The sequence below is a fragment of the Zootermopsis nevadensis genome, unplaced genomic scaffold (assembly GCF_977971745.1).
Source record: "Zootermopsis nevadensis isolate Lab colony 2312 unplaced genomic scaffold, Znev_1.0 Znev_ptg000061l, whole genome shotgun sequence".
NCBI lineage: Eukaryota > Metazoa > Arthropoda > Insecta > Blattodea > Termopsidae > Zootermopsis > Zootermopsis nevadensis.
In genome coordinates, this window is record NW_028259192.1 from 2870885 (window position 1) to 2889870 (window position 18986).

Genomic DNA, 18986 nt, shown 5'->3' on the forward strand with positions numbered 1-18986 from the left:
ATGACGAATACAAATTCACAAAGCCAGTTAACAAAACTTATTGTGTAAACTTCAAGGTTATGTCGAAATGCAATGACTGCATTGTGTCAAATAGAACGCACAATACTTGGAAGTACAATAAACGAAAACTGTCAAAATACATTAAAATGGTGCATACAGTATTACCATTTGTAGTGGATAACATAGAGAAATTTAAAACAAACTCTTGATAACCACAATATAAGTACAAGATACAGATATAACCTTCATGTACTAAACACACCCCAGTAAATATCAGAAAGGATTTTACCATATTGGAATTAGGCTATTCAGTAATTTTCCCCCCACTGTTAAAAGTCTGAGTCACAGTATAAAGAAGTTTAAGCTGGCCCTAAAAAAATATCTCCTGTCTCACTCTTTCTACTCCACAGAACTTACCTCAGCAAAATATTTTCAGCTGTTATATATGCATGTAAGCAATGATGGTTATGCTGCAAATTATTTGTATTAGAAACAAGTATTTGTGCTACAACATGTTCTATATCCTTTGTTTAGGCCTATGAATTATCTGTGGAGTGTAAATAAATTGTTTTATTAGTCTATCAATACTAGTAGGAAAATCATAAACAAACCTCTCATAAAGGAATATTATTTATGAACACCGCCTTTGTTATAAAGCAAAATTGCATACATTTCAGCGTTCATTTATTAAATTGTACTATATTCAAATCTGTTAAATACCTGCAAATGCATTTTCTTTCCAGCTATTTGCTTACAATTGCAGATTGCATCTCCTATTATGAAGTTCCTTATACTCTCTTTGTATACAAATTTAATGGTTATAGATGGGAGTGAGGTTCTCATGGGTATTAGTCTGCTGATTAATAAATTCTCAGGCTGTCAGTCATATCAGTTGGTTAACAACCACTAATGTTTCAGGGACCATCTCTATCCCCACTGTCAGGATACCTTGATGAGGCAGTAAGTACACCTGAAACATTAAAAACAGTGCAAGAACCCAAAAGAGAGCCATCTTAAAATCTAATTTTGATGTGTCTGGGTGCAGCTGGTCGGTAAATCGAAGAAAACCCTACTTAGAAGAAGTAAGATAATGTAGCTGGGACGACAGCGTGAACACTAAGCATGCATGCTCTGGATGAGACCATACCTGTCAGCAGGTGGGGGATGATGTAACTCTTTTTTCCTTGGCAAAGGTTCAACCTACACAATGCAATATAATTGTTTCCATGTTGTTAAAGATTATACTCGTGTCATAAACTTCACTACAGAACAAAATGAGTGAACATTATTAAATATTTCAAACAGACTCATATGTTTATTAAATTCCACAAAATTTCACTAACTTCATTATAACAGCTGTCTTTCTATCAGGCACTCAAAGGGAGGACAGTAAGAGATAACATACATATACAGTGGAAGTAAGGTTTTGAGGTATAATAAAATAAATATTTTTCACACACTACAGTTTAAAAACTTGAGGAGTGGGGCAGTCATACTATAAAGTCATCAAAAATGTCTTCAAACTCAACTGAACTGTGTTATGAAAAGGCCAAAGATACATATACACAGCAATCCATCACCAAAAATAACAGTGAAAAACACCATTGCTGGCAAGACCTAGGGTTTTTGGAAAATTGGGGGTCAGGAGAATTGTGGCTGCTGTTGATGCCCATCAGGGCCTAAGTTGGTTGTTCTTTCACTAATTAGATAGCTTATGGAACCTTAAGGTTCATCACCAAATTAACCAAAGCCCTCCACCGGACCCTGTCCTGGGCCAACAAAATCCAGTCTCCTTCACCTCCTATGTCCCATAGACCCCACCTGAGATTATCCTCCTATCTACGTCTAGGTCTCCCCAGGGGTCTCTTCCCCTCAGGCTTCCCGACCAATACCAGGTACACACCTCTTGTCCCATCCATGCGCGCTACATGCCCAGCCCATCTCATTCTTCTCGACTTAATCGCCCTGACAATATAGGTGGAGGAGTACAGATTTTTAAGTTCATCATTATGCAGTTTTCTCCATACCCAATCATCTTCTCTCCTAGGCCCAAATATCCTCTTCAACACCTGTTCTCAAACACCTTCAATCTATGTATCTCTCAGAGTGAGAGACCATGTTTTGCACTCATACAAAACAACAGGCAGAATATAAAATAAGCAAACAAAATATTAACACTATAAAAATAGTTTATAGTTTGCTTATTTTATATTATAATACACTACACGGTATGCAAAGTTTTAAGATTTTAACAGGCAGAATTATTGTTTTGTATATTTTAATTTTCAGGTTCTTAGAAATCAGACGGGAAGACAAAATATTTTGAACTGAGAAGCAGCAAGCATTTCTGGAATTTATCTCCTCCTAACTTCCTCATGAGTATCATTTTGTTTTGTTATTGTTGTCCCCAAATATTTGAACTTTGTCACACTTTCAAACGATTTATTAGCCACCCTAAGATGATTCTGCCCGCCTGTCTCGTTCTTTCACTAAACACAAAACATAAATAATAATATAATCTAACCTAACCTATTTAAAAATAATACATGTTCAGGAAACGTACTGACTAAACCAATGAAATCACCAGTTTTAATTGCCTTTTAAGACATTAGATTAATGAGAGATAAGATTATGATGGCAATCATGATTAAGGTTGCACTCAACACATTCATATGCCACAAATTACTTCACTACGAACATAAAACCACAGATACATAAAAGTAAATATCACAGTTACAAGAACAGGATAAAAATGGAAACTTGTGGATATCTGAAATTTGTGGTTTGCAAGGAACTGCTCTAGTTTGTAACATATAAGTCATAGATATATTTCTCACTTATAAACCCAGTTCTATGGCAATGGCACTATGGATGGTATGTATATAAAAATGTACTTATGGCACATACCTCACTTCCTAGTTCCAGTCTCCAATGGACTTTCATCATATTTTAATTTAGAAACACTGGTGACAGCAATCACAGGATATAATAGGTTGTCATCAAATACGGCTTCAGGAAATTTGCCAAAAACTTTAAATTTCCACTCTCAAAGGAGATTTTGTGTGTGTGTGAAAAATAAAAGTATATGCATAAAACTGTACAAAGAAATACAATGGAAATAAGTAAAACAGGTAGTGTAATTATATATGGTGACAGTAATCCTACAAGCTTGGCACTACTTCAGTTTCAAGTGACATATTTCTCACTGTTCGAATGTTTTCTGGTATGGAAATAGATTTTCAAAGATAAGTAAATGCTCTAAAATTATGATTACAAAGGGGAAACAAATATATAATATAATTCAGTACATTTCATGGTAACATTAAATTTGTACATTTTATTCAGTCAATTCAGGACATTTTCACCATCCTTCCAAGTATTAGGCCCAATAAGCATGTTACATGCAATACAAACCATTCCATGCTTTTAGATACCTTCTTAATCATCAGAAATATCATATAAATAAGCATTAGTTCAGGATTCAGAACTATAAATATAAGAATACATGCACAAAAAAAATATATGCTCATCTCCATCCCTGTGGTAAAAATACATTAATATACATTATTTTAATATACTGTCATTATTAATATCTTTAAAAAGTAAAAAAGAGTTAACACTGCATTATATATGTATTAGTCTGAGGGTCAGTAAAAATGTGAGAGAGAGACCTAACGTGTGAACACATTTTCAAATGAAATATTTAAGTCTACAATGTTTTTTTTATGAGGGTTCAGATGATATCAAAGTGCTAGTGCTCAAACGCATTTAATATCACTCTTACGTTATCTCATAAAAGCCACTTTTAATAAAATAAAGGTGTACAAAGTGCACGCAAGTGAAGTGACTGACACAAATAATAGCAGTTGAGTTTTGGACGCTTCTGTGCATCTACTGTCACGTGCCCTTGTGAGCCAATCAGCTTAAGAGAGTCGGTATTGAGCTACTTCAAGTGTGAAACATACATTGTTTGTATTTCATTCTCTCTCTGTTCCACCTGCCTTTGTTCATGTCAGTCACTTTAATTCCTCCACATATGATTACTCTGTTCTACATGGAGTTAGTTAGCTGCATGGTCTGATCACCTTTACTCCTGGAAGAGGAATTTAATCTTACTCATTTGACAAGGGAATCTCAGCATGGTTAAGAAAGGAAACCCCAACACCCTGCCAAGAATTGCATCTTGGCTGTCCAGATTAAAGCCAATCACTTTACTGCAGTATCACAGCTATGCAGCTTTCACTTTAATTCTTCAAAGCACCGTGGTAACTATGTGTTACCTTCTCTGACAGTCAATAACTCTGCATTCTGGTCTCAGTAGTGAAATGGGCTTTGTATGATTCTCATAATAAAGTGATTATATCCCTAAACATTAACTAATTGATTTCTAAAACAGAGACAGGGTGCATTCTATTTGAGGTAGGAACTTCATTTTTAATTATTTAGGTTATTTATCCTTGAAAGGATCAACACTTTCTCTCTACTGGCAGTAGTGTTAATATTAGATGTCTCTTGCCTAGCTGCCAGCAGTGGTAATCATGCCATGCCAATGTTTGAAAACACAAAATATCTTCAATACCTAAATGAAATTTTCACCGACTGATACCTCTAAGTTTCTAATTTCAGTTTCTCTGAGCAGAGTTCATCATCTTATGCCATAATAACATCCTGTCATCTCAAAGTAAACAATGAACTAACTCTTCTAAGAACAGAACTGCCCTTCTCTCGTAAGTGATGGGCTTGTTTTCACTGAACAAGATGTTATCAAGTTTACGGCATAATAGATTAATCTATTTTCTGTCCAAAAACAAATGTGTACAAGTTCAGACACAACAAACAAATTCTATGATTCTGTACCATTCTGTTTGTTCCAAACAAGATGGATAATCAATATCCCAGTATGAGCGTTGATTATCCTTTGTAGTCAAATTATATTTCAAGACAAACAGTAACAGAAACTATAAATAATTCAGACTCAAGACACAATAAAATTGATAACAGACTCTTTTACTGAACAATGACATTTCTGTAACAGCAGCCTTAAAAAATAAATTGCTACACAACAGAACGAGCAGTGGGCATGAAAGAAATGGAGCCAAACATAAATAACCAAGCTCTGATTCTGAATTAACATGGACTGATGAAACTGAATACAGAGACATGCATTTTCTGGAATTTTGCGAATGAATGAAAATTTGCCATTAACAAAGAATGCACTTGCATAAAAAGATACAAGATAACATTTAATCATGAAACATCCAAATTAATGCAAAATGAAACCAACATGATTGCAACAAAACAAACAAATGAGAGAGCAAGAATATCAATTGGTATGTACTGTGTAACACTTCTTAAAATTCTGACAATGTTTTATATAAATAATTACACATATATGCTAGGTTATGGTGCCTTGCAGAAGTTTTTTAAAAGGGGATTTTTTGATGATGACCATTCTAAAATGAACTATTGGGGGTAAAATGTAATTATTAGACAGAGGATTTAAAAGTGTGGCATCACTGAACAACTGATCATAAGTTATTTATGGCATAAGGATGAGGAAATCTTATATTTGTGTGTGTGCACAAATTTCATATAAAAACTAACAAAGCTGTTAGTTACAGCACACTAAATTTAAGTATTTAAATACTTCAACAATAAAAATGGTAAACCAACAGAACTGTAATACAGAAACATCTCTGCAGCTGCACTACGTGCCTCAAAACTCACACTGAAATCCACCATTTGATATGGAAATATTTAATGGACAGGGAGTATAATAAGTTCTCTACAGAACTTCTTACTTATTTCTAAACCCAAGATTTTAGGTGATAACCTCACCTCCATGAAAATAAATATTTTACATTTCATACAGGTCTATTGCCTGAAATATAAGAACACCTTCATTTGTGATAAATCTAAATCTGTTTGTAATAAGAACCAGGACAAACAAACCTAGAATTAATTACAGGAAAGATAAAGCAGTCTCATTTAATCAGATAACACAGTGTAATATCAACTGCATCCACACAAACTGATTCTGCTATCACAGTTTAAAATCATTGTAAATAAAGATTTTAACTGCGAAGTTTTCACAGAATTTATCCAACTGAATCACCGGAAATAACATTCAAACTTCTCAGCAGGAAAGGCACACACAAAGACCTAAATGGCCAAAAGTTAGATGTGTGTGTCCCTCCTTCATGTGTTCCTGACCACATCAACAGCATACACAATATTAAAGGTACATGCAACAGAAGCCAAATCCAGTCCTGTTTAATGTCTTTAGAAGTGTCAACAAAGTAAGTACCCCAAACAGGTTATCTTTGCATTTTAGGCATTAGATTTTATACTTTAAAACAGTGGTATTCAACCTGGGGTACGCATACCCCCGGGGGTACGCGAAGACATCTTAGGGGGTACATGAAATTTAAAAAAAAAAAAATCATGATAAACACTGAATAATCAGTAATGTAATTTATTTAATTTATTTTAGATGTAGATTATATACTGTGTATAACTTGAATTATACACCAACAACTTCAGGGGTACAAAGTTGAAGAGAAATTATATCTGGGGGTACGCGAACAAAAAAGGTTGAATACCACTGCTTTAAAAGAATAAAATATAAATAGGCCTGTGTAGTTTATTTCAAAACAAAGTTACATAGCACAAACATGATAGCAGCACTAGAAACGTAGGTCTGTGCTAAAGGTCAGACAGTCATCAGTTTCTAAAGATGGAGGCCTGGGTTCAATGGTGAACGATTTTTCCTCTAGCCCCTGCGCCCAGACCATCACAGCCTCCTATCCAACATGTACTAGGGACAAAGGGGATCTGAGGTTTGACACTGACCACTCACTCTGATTTAGTGCCAAAGTCAAGAGCAATACCTCATCTTCCCCAAGCGCCCCCATGGCATCTAGTGGGATAGCTTTAATTAACTGTGTAAAATAGAGCAGAGACCATGAAAAATATTAAATAAATATGAGAAAGAACTGCCATAGAATGATAATGAGTCATAAAAGTTAATAACTTCAGGGATACACGGAAGTTAGCAATATTAAATCCAAAGTCTTCTTCTCTACCAGCTGTACAGAAGTACAAAAATATATTACTGTGGAAGATAAACAATTTTTAATTTATGTGTAACACTACATTTTTTCATTTTAAATTTTTTAAGTTTCTTAATCAGAGGAACTCTTATATTATTTTGGTATACAGGGTATATATAGCTCCTTTTTGAAAACAACTAGCAACATTCTATACATTTTTGCATTATAAACATTTTATATCCAGACAAACAGCTAAGTGTAACATAATCTTGCACCTTTTTGGCAGTAATATAAGGTTGGTTATTTGGTAATACCATGATCAAATCTTGTGACTGCCTAGAGACTGGCTTTCTGTTTAAGTAATTCATATATATGTTAAGAGATGGCAAAATTATATGTACATAAGCATTTTGAACACCTTGTGCATCTTATTTTAGGAATATAGGCCTCCATTGCGATATTAAATTTTTACATAACATCCTGGAAATTCATGCGCAACCTGTAAACAGTACCCTTGGTAGTAACAGGTTAAAAAATACGTTATGGAGGCACACCACTTAAAAAGTAAACAACATGAATTTTGACAAAAATGTCTGACTGGCTGCTGTTGCATTTAACATTATATTTGTAGCAATATATTTATCAAAGTAAAATAACATTAATAAACTTCTATTTGTACTGTAAATGGCATGCAAATAAACTATATTTAATAACCCACAGTCCCACATAAATCAATAAATGTAAAAAGAGAAACTATGAAATATTATTTTGGAAATATAGTAATACTTTATGTGCAGTACTTGTGATTCCATGAGATTCAGTCACTATTATCTGAGCGACATTCGTACAGCAATTTGAATGCCTATAACAAAAATTACAAACAACATGAGTAAAATGAACTTGAATTAAGGATGTGGGAACAATATCATTACATTGGTCGTGATGAACAAAGCAGAGATTAATAATTTCTCTATTTAATAATGCTATTTCAACTGCAGGAGTTATACAGAGCCAAATAAGAAGGGAAGATGATCATGAATGAGAAGTAAGTATGATTTAGGAAGCAGGAATGATGCCTAATTTTAAGGTAACTATAATGGAATATGTTAGGATGGAGTGACTAAGAAAAACATGACAAACCTCAGTGTAACTGTTTTCTTGGCCACAATCAAAATCAAGTACCTCATAAATATAAATCATTAATGCTACCACCAAGCAAACTCGGTGAATATAATTGCAAAATGTTCACCAGAATAAGTAACAGCAGCAAGAAATCCTTCCACATAAAAATTTATTCAATACTAATATAATAAGGCCAAACAAGTTTTAAACTTCAGTTCATATTCAGTCTTGTTACCAGAATGCAGGACAACAACATAACAAATAACAGCTAATAAATCCTCAGAAAGTGATGGAACAGTTGGGAATGGCAGTAACAGATTAAAATTGCATAGATAAATAAATTACAAGTGGATTAAATTTGTGGAATGTCTGAGACCATAAAGTTCAAAACAATTTGTCTTACATCTCCTGTCTAAAAAGTAAAAGAATAAAATAGACAGAACTATAATTTTACCTGCTGTTATGTATGGGCTTGAAATATGTAGTCTCTACTCTGATAGAAGAAGGCTTCATAATTTGAATATTCACCAAATATCATTAGGATAATCATGTCAAGGACAATGAGATGGAAGAGGCATGTAGCACACATGAAAGAGATTAGAAACGTACAAAATCTTTTAGCCAAAAAACCTGATGGTAAGAGACAACCTAAAATTTCAGAGCATAGATTGGATCATGTGGAAATGGTTCTTAAAAAAAAGTGTGAGGATAAAAACTGAATTCATATGGCTCAGGACACGGACCAAGGGTGAACATGGTAATGAACCACAAATTTCTTAACTGAGAGGTTATTATCAGCTTCTCAATAAAAACTGTGCTCCATGGGGTTGATTCATGAAGCAGAAGGCTGTGTGGTTGGCACCTAAAACTAGGTTTCACTTAGCAAGTAATGATTTCTAATGTTACATACAACATACTTGTTGGATAGCATCAATCCAAGCATTGGCAAGCTTGCGATGAGGCTCTGGCCCTGAACAAAGTTTTACTCGCTGTTCATTCTGCTGACTGCCATCTGTGTATACAATCTCCACACTGCTTATTCCTGTTGGAGCAGACTACAATAATTACACTCATATTATAACAGTTAATTATTTTAGTTAATAATACTCCAGATAGTAAACTTCCTCTACTGTGTCTAAGCACCACAACATGAAGGCACATAAACATTTGTTTAAAATATATAATAAAATTCAGGTCAATACACAAAACTTTATTTAGATGTTAAAATTTAAAATTTAAATGTTAAAATTTAAAATTTTAAATTTGCGCCATTCATCACTATAGGGATGTTACAATAGAGCGCTTTCATTCACTTCACAACATGTTTCGATGTAATACATCATCTTCAGGTGTTGTCTTTTAAAACTAATTTTATATTATAATGCATGTCTGTCTTTATATTCGTCTGTTTTTTCGTTATTATAGCATGTGTTCCGCTGATCCTCCCGTTTTACGCATTTTATGTTTGTTTTGATTATTATGTAAATAAATGTAATAAATTTGGGAGTTATTTATTTTATATGCAAATAAGTTTGGAATATGAACTATATTGTAACAGTAAGAATTCAATAACATACCATAAGTCATGTTGTGTGGTGTATCACGTCTGCTCGGGTTGACTGTCTGTTCAAGTACTGGTTTCGTGTATAGAAGCGGGTGGTATATATAGGTAGAGGGTGTCAGGTGCTTGAGTCAATGACTTGTATTGTGTTAAAAATCGGGTTGTTTAAATATAGGTTACTGTTGTTTAAAGCAATATTTTGTTTATGTGTCCGTTGTATATGGTATTTTTCTATGGTTTCCCTATGGCGTCTATTTTGTATTATTTTTATAATATCTAAAGTTTGTTCTATTGCCCCATATGTGTGTCCCGTGTTTAATATATGTTTTGCGTAGGCTGAGTGATCCTTATTCTGTTTGATAGCTGTATTACAAGCAGGGCAATCAGCCTTAAGTTCTGGATGTCTTAACATCAGTCTAAGATCCTCCAGAAGAAACCTTGTATGTGGGTCCCAGGGCCATTATGAATGTGGCACTGAACAGATAAATAACAATGCACTTATCTGGAATCAGACCCCAGATGCTGACCAACAGCTATCACAGTTCATCTTCAAGAATTTTACAAACTTTTAATAATTTAATTTTACTACAGCCTAGTTTAATGAAAATAAAAATTCGCATTTTTATCTAGAATAGGCCATTCAACATCGTATTCCTGTTTCAAGAAAAATGTTCTATTATCTTCAAGTGCTGGAGACAAACTTACACAGTGCCCCATAAGCAGTAGATGGCAGGCAAACTGTCTACATTTCAGATTACCAAGACCAAGTTGAAATAAGAAACATATTGTAATGGAATATGTTTGATTCACTGGCAAATTTTATGAGAATCATATGATCTAAGGTGATAGTTTTGCATTTTTATGATACTGCTATTTTAAGGACTAACTGAGATTCTTAAGACTGACTATAAAATGCAAAGGTAAAGTTATCTCTGGGCACAAGCACCACACCATGCAGGTATATGGGGAACATGGAGGTAGGGTTACATAAATTCTGAACTTCAGCTCTACATGGATGTAAGTGATCTGGTTCAAACCCCACAAAAGAGTACCATATACTCTCTAAACAATCAAAATCTTAAGATGGCTGTCTTCTGGACTTAGCACCATGATGACAGCCATCCTCAAACTCACAGCCATGAGAACTTCATATTCAAATGAAATTATTTGCAATACAGCAACTAACCTTTCAGCTCCTCCTCACTGTCTGCTACAACATGAGGACCAAAAATTAATACACAATATGAATCTCTACAAGAAAAGAACAGTATAAGAAACCATCTTATGGACACAAAGAATTTTAAAAGTAAGAAATCATTATACTGATATGTGCAAGGATGAAATATTGTTTTGAAATATCACATTCAAGAGAATACTACATGGAATTCTGCAAACAACCAAATCGAGCTTGCTCAGTGCTGGTAAAAATAAGCTGGCGGTTGCTAGCAACACCTTACATGGCACATACGCTAGTACAGTGATGGTGATTTGTCAGCAGCATTACTATGCATTGTTTCTGTTACTGTTTATCTTTTATGACTATCACTGCATGTCTAACTAACATAACAAGATCAGTTCTTTTTGTGTTTCTGTTCTCATAAGATCATTCAGAAGTTTGTTTCTTGTTATCATTTACAGAAATATAGACTGTGAAATATACACTTCAACAGGGAATCTTTCTGCTATGTATTGTGTAAAAGAATATTTCTACATAAGTGTCCTGGCGTTTGTGTTACAGCTTCATTAACAATTTTCAAACTGGTAAGAACTGTTTGTGCAAGTGAGTGTGAATACACTAGACAGAATGGTGCGATAACTGAGAAAATGCTTGACAAAACTGGAGACAGAATAAAGTAAATGAAAAAGGTGGTTATGAGAAAAGAATGCATTTTTGTAACTGGATTTTGTGGGCATTACATGATGGTGTTTTTGACCTAAAACTTACATTCTTCACTGTTGAAGCTTGGTCCCATCTGAGTGAGTATATTAATGTTCAAAACAACAGGTACTGGAGCAGTATTAAGACATATATTTAACAGCCACTTTGCGATCAGAAGATCAGTGTGCTACACAAATAGCAGGACCTGTATCTTTTTTAAAACAGTATTAATTTAAAGATGTATGTCAGTGGCATTCTTCAGCCATTTTCTGAAAGTATTACAAAAGAAGAAAATACATATGCTCACTTCATGCAAGATGATGGTGCTATAATACTCAGCACTTATATCATTAACATCTTAACCAAAGTGTTTGAGGACAGACAGATAAGTCACAAACTGTGACCTTTTAGGTCTCCAGGCTTAGGGGATTCTTATTTGTGTGGAAATCTAGAAGACAAAATGTATTCAAATAACCCCCATATACTGGATGAAACAATTACAACTTTGTGTGCCAAACAATATTTTCTAGAGATTCAAAGTCTTCTGAGAGAAGAAGAGATACATTTTGACTATGTACTGTGATAGTGTTTTTTAACAATTTATTCACATACAAATTTATAATATGCAGCATATTAACCACAACATGAGACTCTGAGACTCCATTTTCTTCACAGATGATAGAGGAGTTGCTGGCAAAAGTGTCAGATGATTCAGTTGTTTGAGGAATTCCCTATAGCTAACACACAACCAAATGACATACGTACTTTCACCACTAGTGAAGGGGTTCAGTCAGCTTTGTGAATATGGTCATTAAACTAATAAAACAAAGTAAAAATGACAATCAGGAAAGTCATATACTTTGTGCTCACACTCTGCAATATATTCAGAAAAACTTCGTACCAGTGTCAGGATCCCGTGCAACACCAAGTGTTTTCACCTGATGCAATTCTACTGAACTCACAGAGTCTGCTGTCCTGCCCTCAAACACTAGATATCTGCAAAGAAAACACTACAATTTAAAGATGTGTGAAATTTCATACCAGACTGAATTAATTTTACATGCTAAGGCACACTTTATTATTACAGTTTGCTAGACAAAAGGTGTGACCGACTCCTCAGCATTCTCTGAGTAACTGACTGCTACTCACCTACTCTGAAGTTTCTCTACTTATCAGATTTATCATTCGCAGCCAGTTCAATCCAGTACGCACACACAACTATTTCCTCATGACCCATTTTAACACGAAACTAAAAACTACTTCATGAGCTAACCGTTTTTCTACCATAGCACTACATTAGCTACTAAGCGAGGTGTCCTGAAGGCATCATAAACTCTCAGAATTCATTAACCAGTCCCTCATTCTACCAGCCAAAAACCAAAAATTGTCTTATGTACAACTGACAAAAAGCAAAATCCCTCTGCAATTGTCAGTTTCATTTCTAAATTTGCCAAATAGTAGCAATTTTCCAATTGGTAGGAAACTCTTCCTCCATCTTAATTTTATTACAAATACTGATCAGAATTACAATTCCAATAGTGCAAAACATCTTTCACAACTTGGCTGGAATAACATCAAATCCTATGGCTTTCTTATTTTTTTATTGTAAATATATTCTTAATTTCTTCCTTTGTAAAATCACTATCCAATACTTCTATATTAGACTCCTTATACTGTTTTAAATAAAGAGTTGAATAATACTTCTCTAATAATGGTTATTGTAAATGTAAGCAACATAACAAAACTGAAAGGAGGAGGAGGACATACCATAATGTGTTCCTCAGAAAGAAAGTCCTCAATGTGTATGAAATCAGGACACAGCATACCTGTGATCTTGTGACAGCTTGCAAACAAGAGAGTTGACAGAATCTGGACAAGCTGAAAGTCTCTGATCCAGGAGGAAAGTAGCACCTGCAAGAAATATGCTATATTCTGTGTATTGCCTGATGTGCAAAATTAAATAACCACAAAATTTTGTTTCTGGTTTGTTAAAAACTCTATAACATCGGCAGAGCTTACACCATAATGAAAGAGAAATGAAAAGATAATTATGAAAGATCAGTTGAGAAGTACTTTGGATGAAATGTGCTACATTTAAATCATTCACCTGGAAACCTACAAATAATTTCAGTGAGGACAGTCAACTGTCAAGCCAGCATTCAAGCTGCAATCCTCCTAAACATGAATCAGTAGTGCCAACCACATTACAATTACAGAACAACCGAAATAAGTCAGAAATTCAGGGGGCAAATATTTGTCAACAGCACATAAATAGTTAATGTCAAGATATTACTGCTTAAATAAATTAACTACACTAAATACTTAACTACAGTATTACAAAACAAAGAACATGAAAACACAAAGTTTTACTTACCACTGGTTAGTGTTTTCAATTGTCGATCAAAGAAATCACTTTCCTTGTTTGTAACAAAAGCACATCTGTTGCAAACACGAACTGGATCTACAAAGCACATTCGAGGAAGCCCCATCTTAGATTCACAACACGACCCACAGTATATCAGTCCACAACGGCGACAATGGTGCTGCAAAATTGCACATAACAAAATATTAAAAGTTTATATTAAGCATGCTCTTAGCACCTAACAAAACAATACTTTAGATTGCACAAAACCTATACCAGCTACAAACACAACTGAGTAGGTCAGAGTAACAGTGGACAAACAAAGCATTTAAACCAAAAGAATTCTTGTTATTACAAATTATGAAATAGGGTAAAATTTAATACAAAAACAAATTAACTTGTTTTTGAAATAGCCTGCAAAGACTAGAATACACAAAACTGCAATTTATCTTCCCTGTCATGACATAGCAAATTCCTGTCACAGCTATATGTTTCTCTTTTATAAGATTTAGATTTAATCAAGTACTAAGTTTAGGAGAACAACTTTACTTAGAAAGAGCACATATACCTAACAATGACTATAAGATTTATTTACTGTTACAACACCAAAGAAGCTATTCTAACTCTCACGAACAAGTGGTTCACAGCTAATAAACTGACTACATTTTGACAAAACAAACATCACAATATCTGTAACCAATACACATGTGGTTACGGCACTCACATTAAAAACCAAGATTTGCCATCATTCTTTGCTTTATCAAAAATTCATATAATAAACTGAAAGCATACTTCACATAATTTCAATAACTCATATCATATAATTTTGGGGAGAAATTCACCTAACAGTCACAAAATAGTCCTTTTGCAAGAGAAAATGTTTAGAAATATGGCCAGTTCTCATTGAAGTGAGCTTTGTACAAGTTTATTTAAGATATTCTGCATAATAATCCTTGCTTCTAAACATGCATTTGCTTTAATTACATTTATAGATGACACCTATGATATTTTTCAATCAAATTCAGAATTTTACCTTTAAGGTCCACACAGTGATAAAGATGCTGATGTTGGTCTTTTGGATTGTTTAGTTTGTGGACTTGTAGACATGTACCAATGTTCTGGAGAAACATAACATCTCCACTTTCCAAAACACTGGTATCTACCTACAAGTATACATGGTATTACAATACAGAACACCAACATTAAATTCAGAAGTTCATTAAATCAAGTCTTAACACAGTCATATCTCCACATCTCCACACACCAAATGTTGACCTTAGAGTGACTTAAGGGATGCATACTATTTTTTTTATGGCGCAACAGCCTGAAGTTGAGCCTTGGCGAGACTTGGATGAGAAATGGCCCCTGAATTTTGCTTAGCAAACATCTCATTCATGCTCGCAAGGTTCTTTTACATGCCGCAAATCTACGACACAGGACCACCGACTTTACTTCTCCTCCATAGGAAGTTGTGCTACTGATTTTTATCACCCTTAAAAATCCATCAACCTCAGCCAGGTTTGAACCCACGAACCTTGGGTCCTGTGGCGAGCACGCTAACCACTAGTTCACCGAGGGTGATGGATGCATACTATACAGAAATTAAAACTGTATAACAAGTGCCAACTAAGAACTAAAAGCAAACTTACTGTGGAATAATTTTTATCATTTCTTGTACAAGTAATAACTTTGTGTACTACGTGTCATAATCTTTCTACTATGATTTGTCTGTTGTGTTTATTTGTATACTGACTTGTTCCACGTCCTCATTAACCAAGATCCATGCAATGCACATAATCTAAGCAGACCTCTTACCATGTAACTGAATTTGGGTTTTATTTAAAACTACTAACTATACTAATATAACTAATGAAACTGGTCAACATGTTATAAAGACATGCCAGAACTTTAATACCTTATATAAATTTCTTACCCTTCTTGTTACAAAGTCAAATTTCACCTTACATGCTGTGCAGTTTGTGCTCTGAAAGATAAACGTCCTTAACATTACAATATGCAAGGTAAGGATATCCCTTTTATAATCAACTTTATAATAAGTACATACATGGATCCATGAATTGGTCAGATGACAATATGATAAGTCATGATAATGCAATACTTATTATACATATCACAAGTACCATTCATACTATTAGAAAATGTCATATATTACACACAAAGGGTTCACATAATTCGTCATATGTTACAAATACATCCACCCACAACACAGCAAACAAATTTTCCTACCCGTTTATGTTATATGAAGACAATAAAACCTTGAACATTATGACTTATTAGTGTACATTATAAATTTATCAACAGGGTAAAAGGAGTGTGTAATGAATTATCTTATTTGTGGTAACGTTTAGTAAGGTGATTAATATTAATGTCACCACAAATGCCAAATTCTGCTTCTCCAGGTCCTCAACAACCATTGCAAGAGAAGCATTTAGGTTTAAAATACTAATTATATCAAATTGATTACCTATATTTTCTTATATCATGGGTCCAATTTCTTTCCTAATACCTAACATCACTTAAACTCAGCCTTACACCTACCTCACTGTCTGGAGTCCACTGAGGTTCACACAGTAAAAAAGGGCTCCTGAATTTATCATTTGTAACTACAATTCTCAATCCAGATTTCGATTTAATCAACTTCTTAGAACATACAGCTTCCATTTTTAAATGGTTCTGATCAGTTATGCCAATTTCTACAACCTGCGTTCATTCCATTTAGTTAAATTAATTAGTGTTAGCGCATTCGTACAAAGATATTATTATTTCTCCCCTGATTCAAATTAGTTTGGTGTAACTGTCAGAAGTCAGTGTTATCTGATATTATTTGTAAATGACGTTTTGATAACTAACCTCAACCAAACGAAGTGTTATTGGCTACACTGAGTTGTCGATGGTAAATGTTTGCTAGAAGATTTTGGTTTTTAGTTATTTTGTTCAACTGCTAATCTGCTCTGTTCTACAACTTTCGTAAATACATGCTATTTAGTTTGGGAAAGTAGTCCTATACGGATGAGTGATATTATTGAGTAACCAGTCAGTGTGTTAATTAGGGGATAAGTACCAGCCGTAGAATTGAAACAAGACTGTGCTGTGTTTTTGTTTCTGGTGGAAACATGGCGTCCGTAGTAAGGTTCAGGAGTGGGTCCCGTCTTATGAATTTTAGAAGAGCTGTAGCATATCAAATTGTCAGAAATCATTGGAACAAGGACTGGAAACCGGGTCCATATCCAGAGACACCCGAAAAGAGAGCTGAAGCCGCAAGAAAATACAATTTATCTCCTGAAGAGTATGAACCTTATCCTGATGATGGTATGGGGCATGGAGACTACCCAAAGCTGCCAGACATCTCAGCCGAATCGCGAGACCCATTTTATCCGTGGGATTTTCCAGAACATAGGCGAAATTTCGGAGAACCTGTTCATGTCAACGTGGATATGTATGGAGAAGATCGCATTGATGTAAGCGCAAAACCTAGATTCTCTCTTTCACAGCAAGCTCTTGCATTCTTTGGAGTCATGGCTGGTTCTGCTGTGGTATATTATTGGTTGGAAGATAAGAAACTGTTTCGACCAGTGTTACCAAAACAATACCCAAGCCAAGGAGAAGTTCATTACACTTTTGAACCTGCTACATAATTATAGTATATACTTTGTACATAGTGCAGATTGGTGTGTTACAAGCTTTCATGAATACCTGCTTAAATATGTAATTTTAGGTGCATAAAACATTACAGAAAAAATGTACAGACTTAATAAAGTTGACAGTGTTAAAATTAATTTATTGAATGTCTGTTATTACATGGATTCCTACTACTATGGACAGTTCAATACCTGGTTAGAAAATTCTGTCAGGTGACCATTCTTATTATACTGCATTTCAGGATTAACCAACAATAAAAATTAAAACCTGGCAAAGTAAGGGAATGCTTTAAATCTGTTCTTCACAGAATTTGCATTTGATTGTGTGCCATACTGAAATATAATGGAAACATTATTTGTGCCTGTCATATGACTGGGGAACTCATTAACCTTGCATTATGGACACAAACAACCTTGGTTTGGTAGCTGAGACAGTCAGTAACATACTCATATCAGAATTACATTTGTGGATTTCTGTCTTATGGGTTATGTATAAATATTTTCTTTGTAAGTAGTTCCCATTGTTTTGGAGGAATATGCTACTAACATTATCAGGGTGCAGTGAATACATAGGAAGAATCAGGCCAAGAAGAGCAGGAAGATTTGCTTTTATTCTGGAGTTGTCCTGCAGTGCTAATAATAATATTATAACTATAGCATAGTTTTATTATACTCACAGACAGGAGAAGGAGGGTAAAGAGGCCTGTCTGGGCCTAGGTTAGGAAAAGATCCAGTCCAGAAGAAACTATATGAACTGTTAGTAGAGATAATTCAGTTTCACTCCTTTTGTGTGTGTGAATGAGAGGCTTACATGACTTGCTCATGAAGCCATCTGCTGTATTCATATTGGGATGTTGCTCAATGTCACTTCCGTGACCTGTTCTAGACATCTGGATTTCTTGACCAGGATACTGATGCCATGCAGCTGAATAGTATAATCCAAGTTTAAGGTGTATTCTGCCATGCCTGATGCCATGTATACTGATGTTACAAAGATATGCTGGTTTTAAATATGCCTTACTGCAATTCTCAAAATGCAGAATGGTTATCCCCTTTTGTCATTAACTTTGAATGGCATAAAATGTAACCAGATTTGCTTAATTTTAATCAGATGGGTACACATACAAATGAACCTATAAATATTTTACTTCTGCATAAGAAGCTACATTTCTGTGTAAGATTTATTATACTGGGAACGACCCGTTCTTCAAATGCCTGAGCACTACGGGTCCCAACTTTCCGTTGGCTTGATCTATAGACATTTGGTAGGACTCCTTAGATGAGGGATCGGCCCATCACAAGGCCTCTGCCAGTACACAGGACAGCACAACACAGAAAAATGCGGACAAAT

General features: G+C 34.6%; 2 protein-coding genes and 1 long non-coding RNA gene across 10 annotated transcripts; 2 read left to right on the forward strand and 1 right to left on the reverse strand.

Annotated features, from left to right (window-relative positions):
• Positions 1-8: 8 nt before the first annotated feature.
• LOC110840419 (uncharacterized) lies at positions 9-1306 on the forward strand. Of its 2 annotated transcripts, none has more exons than XR_002546864.2 (2): positions 9-149; positions 919-1306. It is a non-coding gene; the product is annotated as an uncharacterized LOC110840419 (long non-coding RNA). The 2 variants fall into 2 exon arrangements; XR_002546865.2 differs by lacking the exon at positions 9-149 and adding an exon at positions 331-451.
• Positions 615-16840, reverse strand: LOC110840407 (zinc finger FYVE domain-containing protein 21). 7 transcript variants are annotated; one of them, XM_087340798.1, is made up of 8 exons: positions 16536-16840; positions 15910-15960; positions 13989-14157; positions 13441-13525; positions 12516-12610; positions 10922-10942; positions 9092-9216; positions 615-970 (listed from the first exon to the last, which is right to left on the reverse strand). In XM_087340798.1, exons 1-8 carry the CDS (start codon positions 16656-16658, stop codon positions 884-886), a joined length of 756 nt encoding a protein of 251 aa, XP_087196924.1. In that variant the 5' UTR covers positions 16659-16840; the 3' UTR covers positions 615-883. The 7 variants fall into 7 exon arrangements, with proteins under 7 accessions (XP_087196924.1, XP_087196923.1, XP_087196925.1 ...); XM_087340797.1 differs by having other exon boundaries at positions 10922-10945; XM_022085430.2 differs by lacking the exon at positions 615-970 and adding an exon at positions 3318-7914 and having other exon boundaries at positions 9085-9216; positions 10922-10945.
• A 17-nt stretch (positions 16841-16857) lies between these two features.
• On the forward strand, positions 16858-17773 carry ND-ASHI (NADH:ubiquinone oxidoreductase subunit ASHI). Its single transcript, XM_022085437.2, has one exon. The coding sequence runs from the start codon at positions 17111-17113 to the stop codon at positions 17630-17632; it is 522 nt and encodes a 173-aa protein (XP_021941129.1). The 5' UTR covers positions 16858-17110; the 3' UTR covers positions 17633-17773.
• The last annotated feature ends 1213 nt before the right edge of the window (positions 17774-18986 follow it).

What these genes read in the sequence shown, in the direction of transcription:
- LOC110840407 (XM_087340797.1), bottom strand. Translation starts at nt 16,658, where the DNA reads ATGGAAGCTGTATGTTCTAAGAAGTTGATTAAATCGAAATCTGGATTG. An exon ending in AGTGGACTCCAGACAGTGAG is followed by an intron (nt 15,961 to 16,535) that starts GTAGGTGTAAGG and finishes TTTATCTTTCAG; the next exon opens with AGCACAAACTGCACAGCATG. An exon ending in TGCACGGGATCCTGACACTG is followed by an intron (nt 10,946 to 12,515) that starts GTACGAAGTTTT and finishes CTCATGTTGTAG; the next exon opens with CAGACAGTGAGGAGGAGCTG.
- ND-ASHI (XM_022085437.2), top strand. Translation starts at nt 17,111, where the DNA reads ATGGCGTCCGTAGTAAGGTTCAGGAGTGGGTCCCGTCTTATGAATTTT.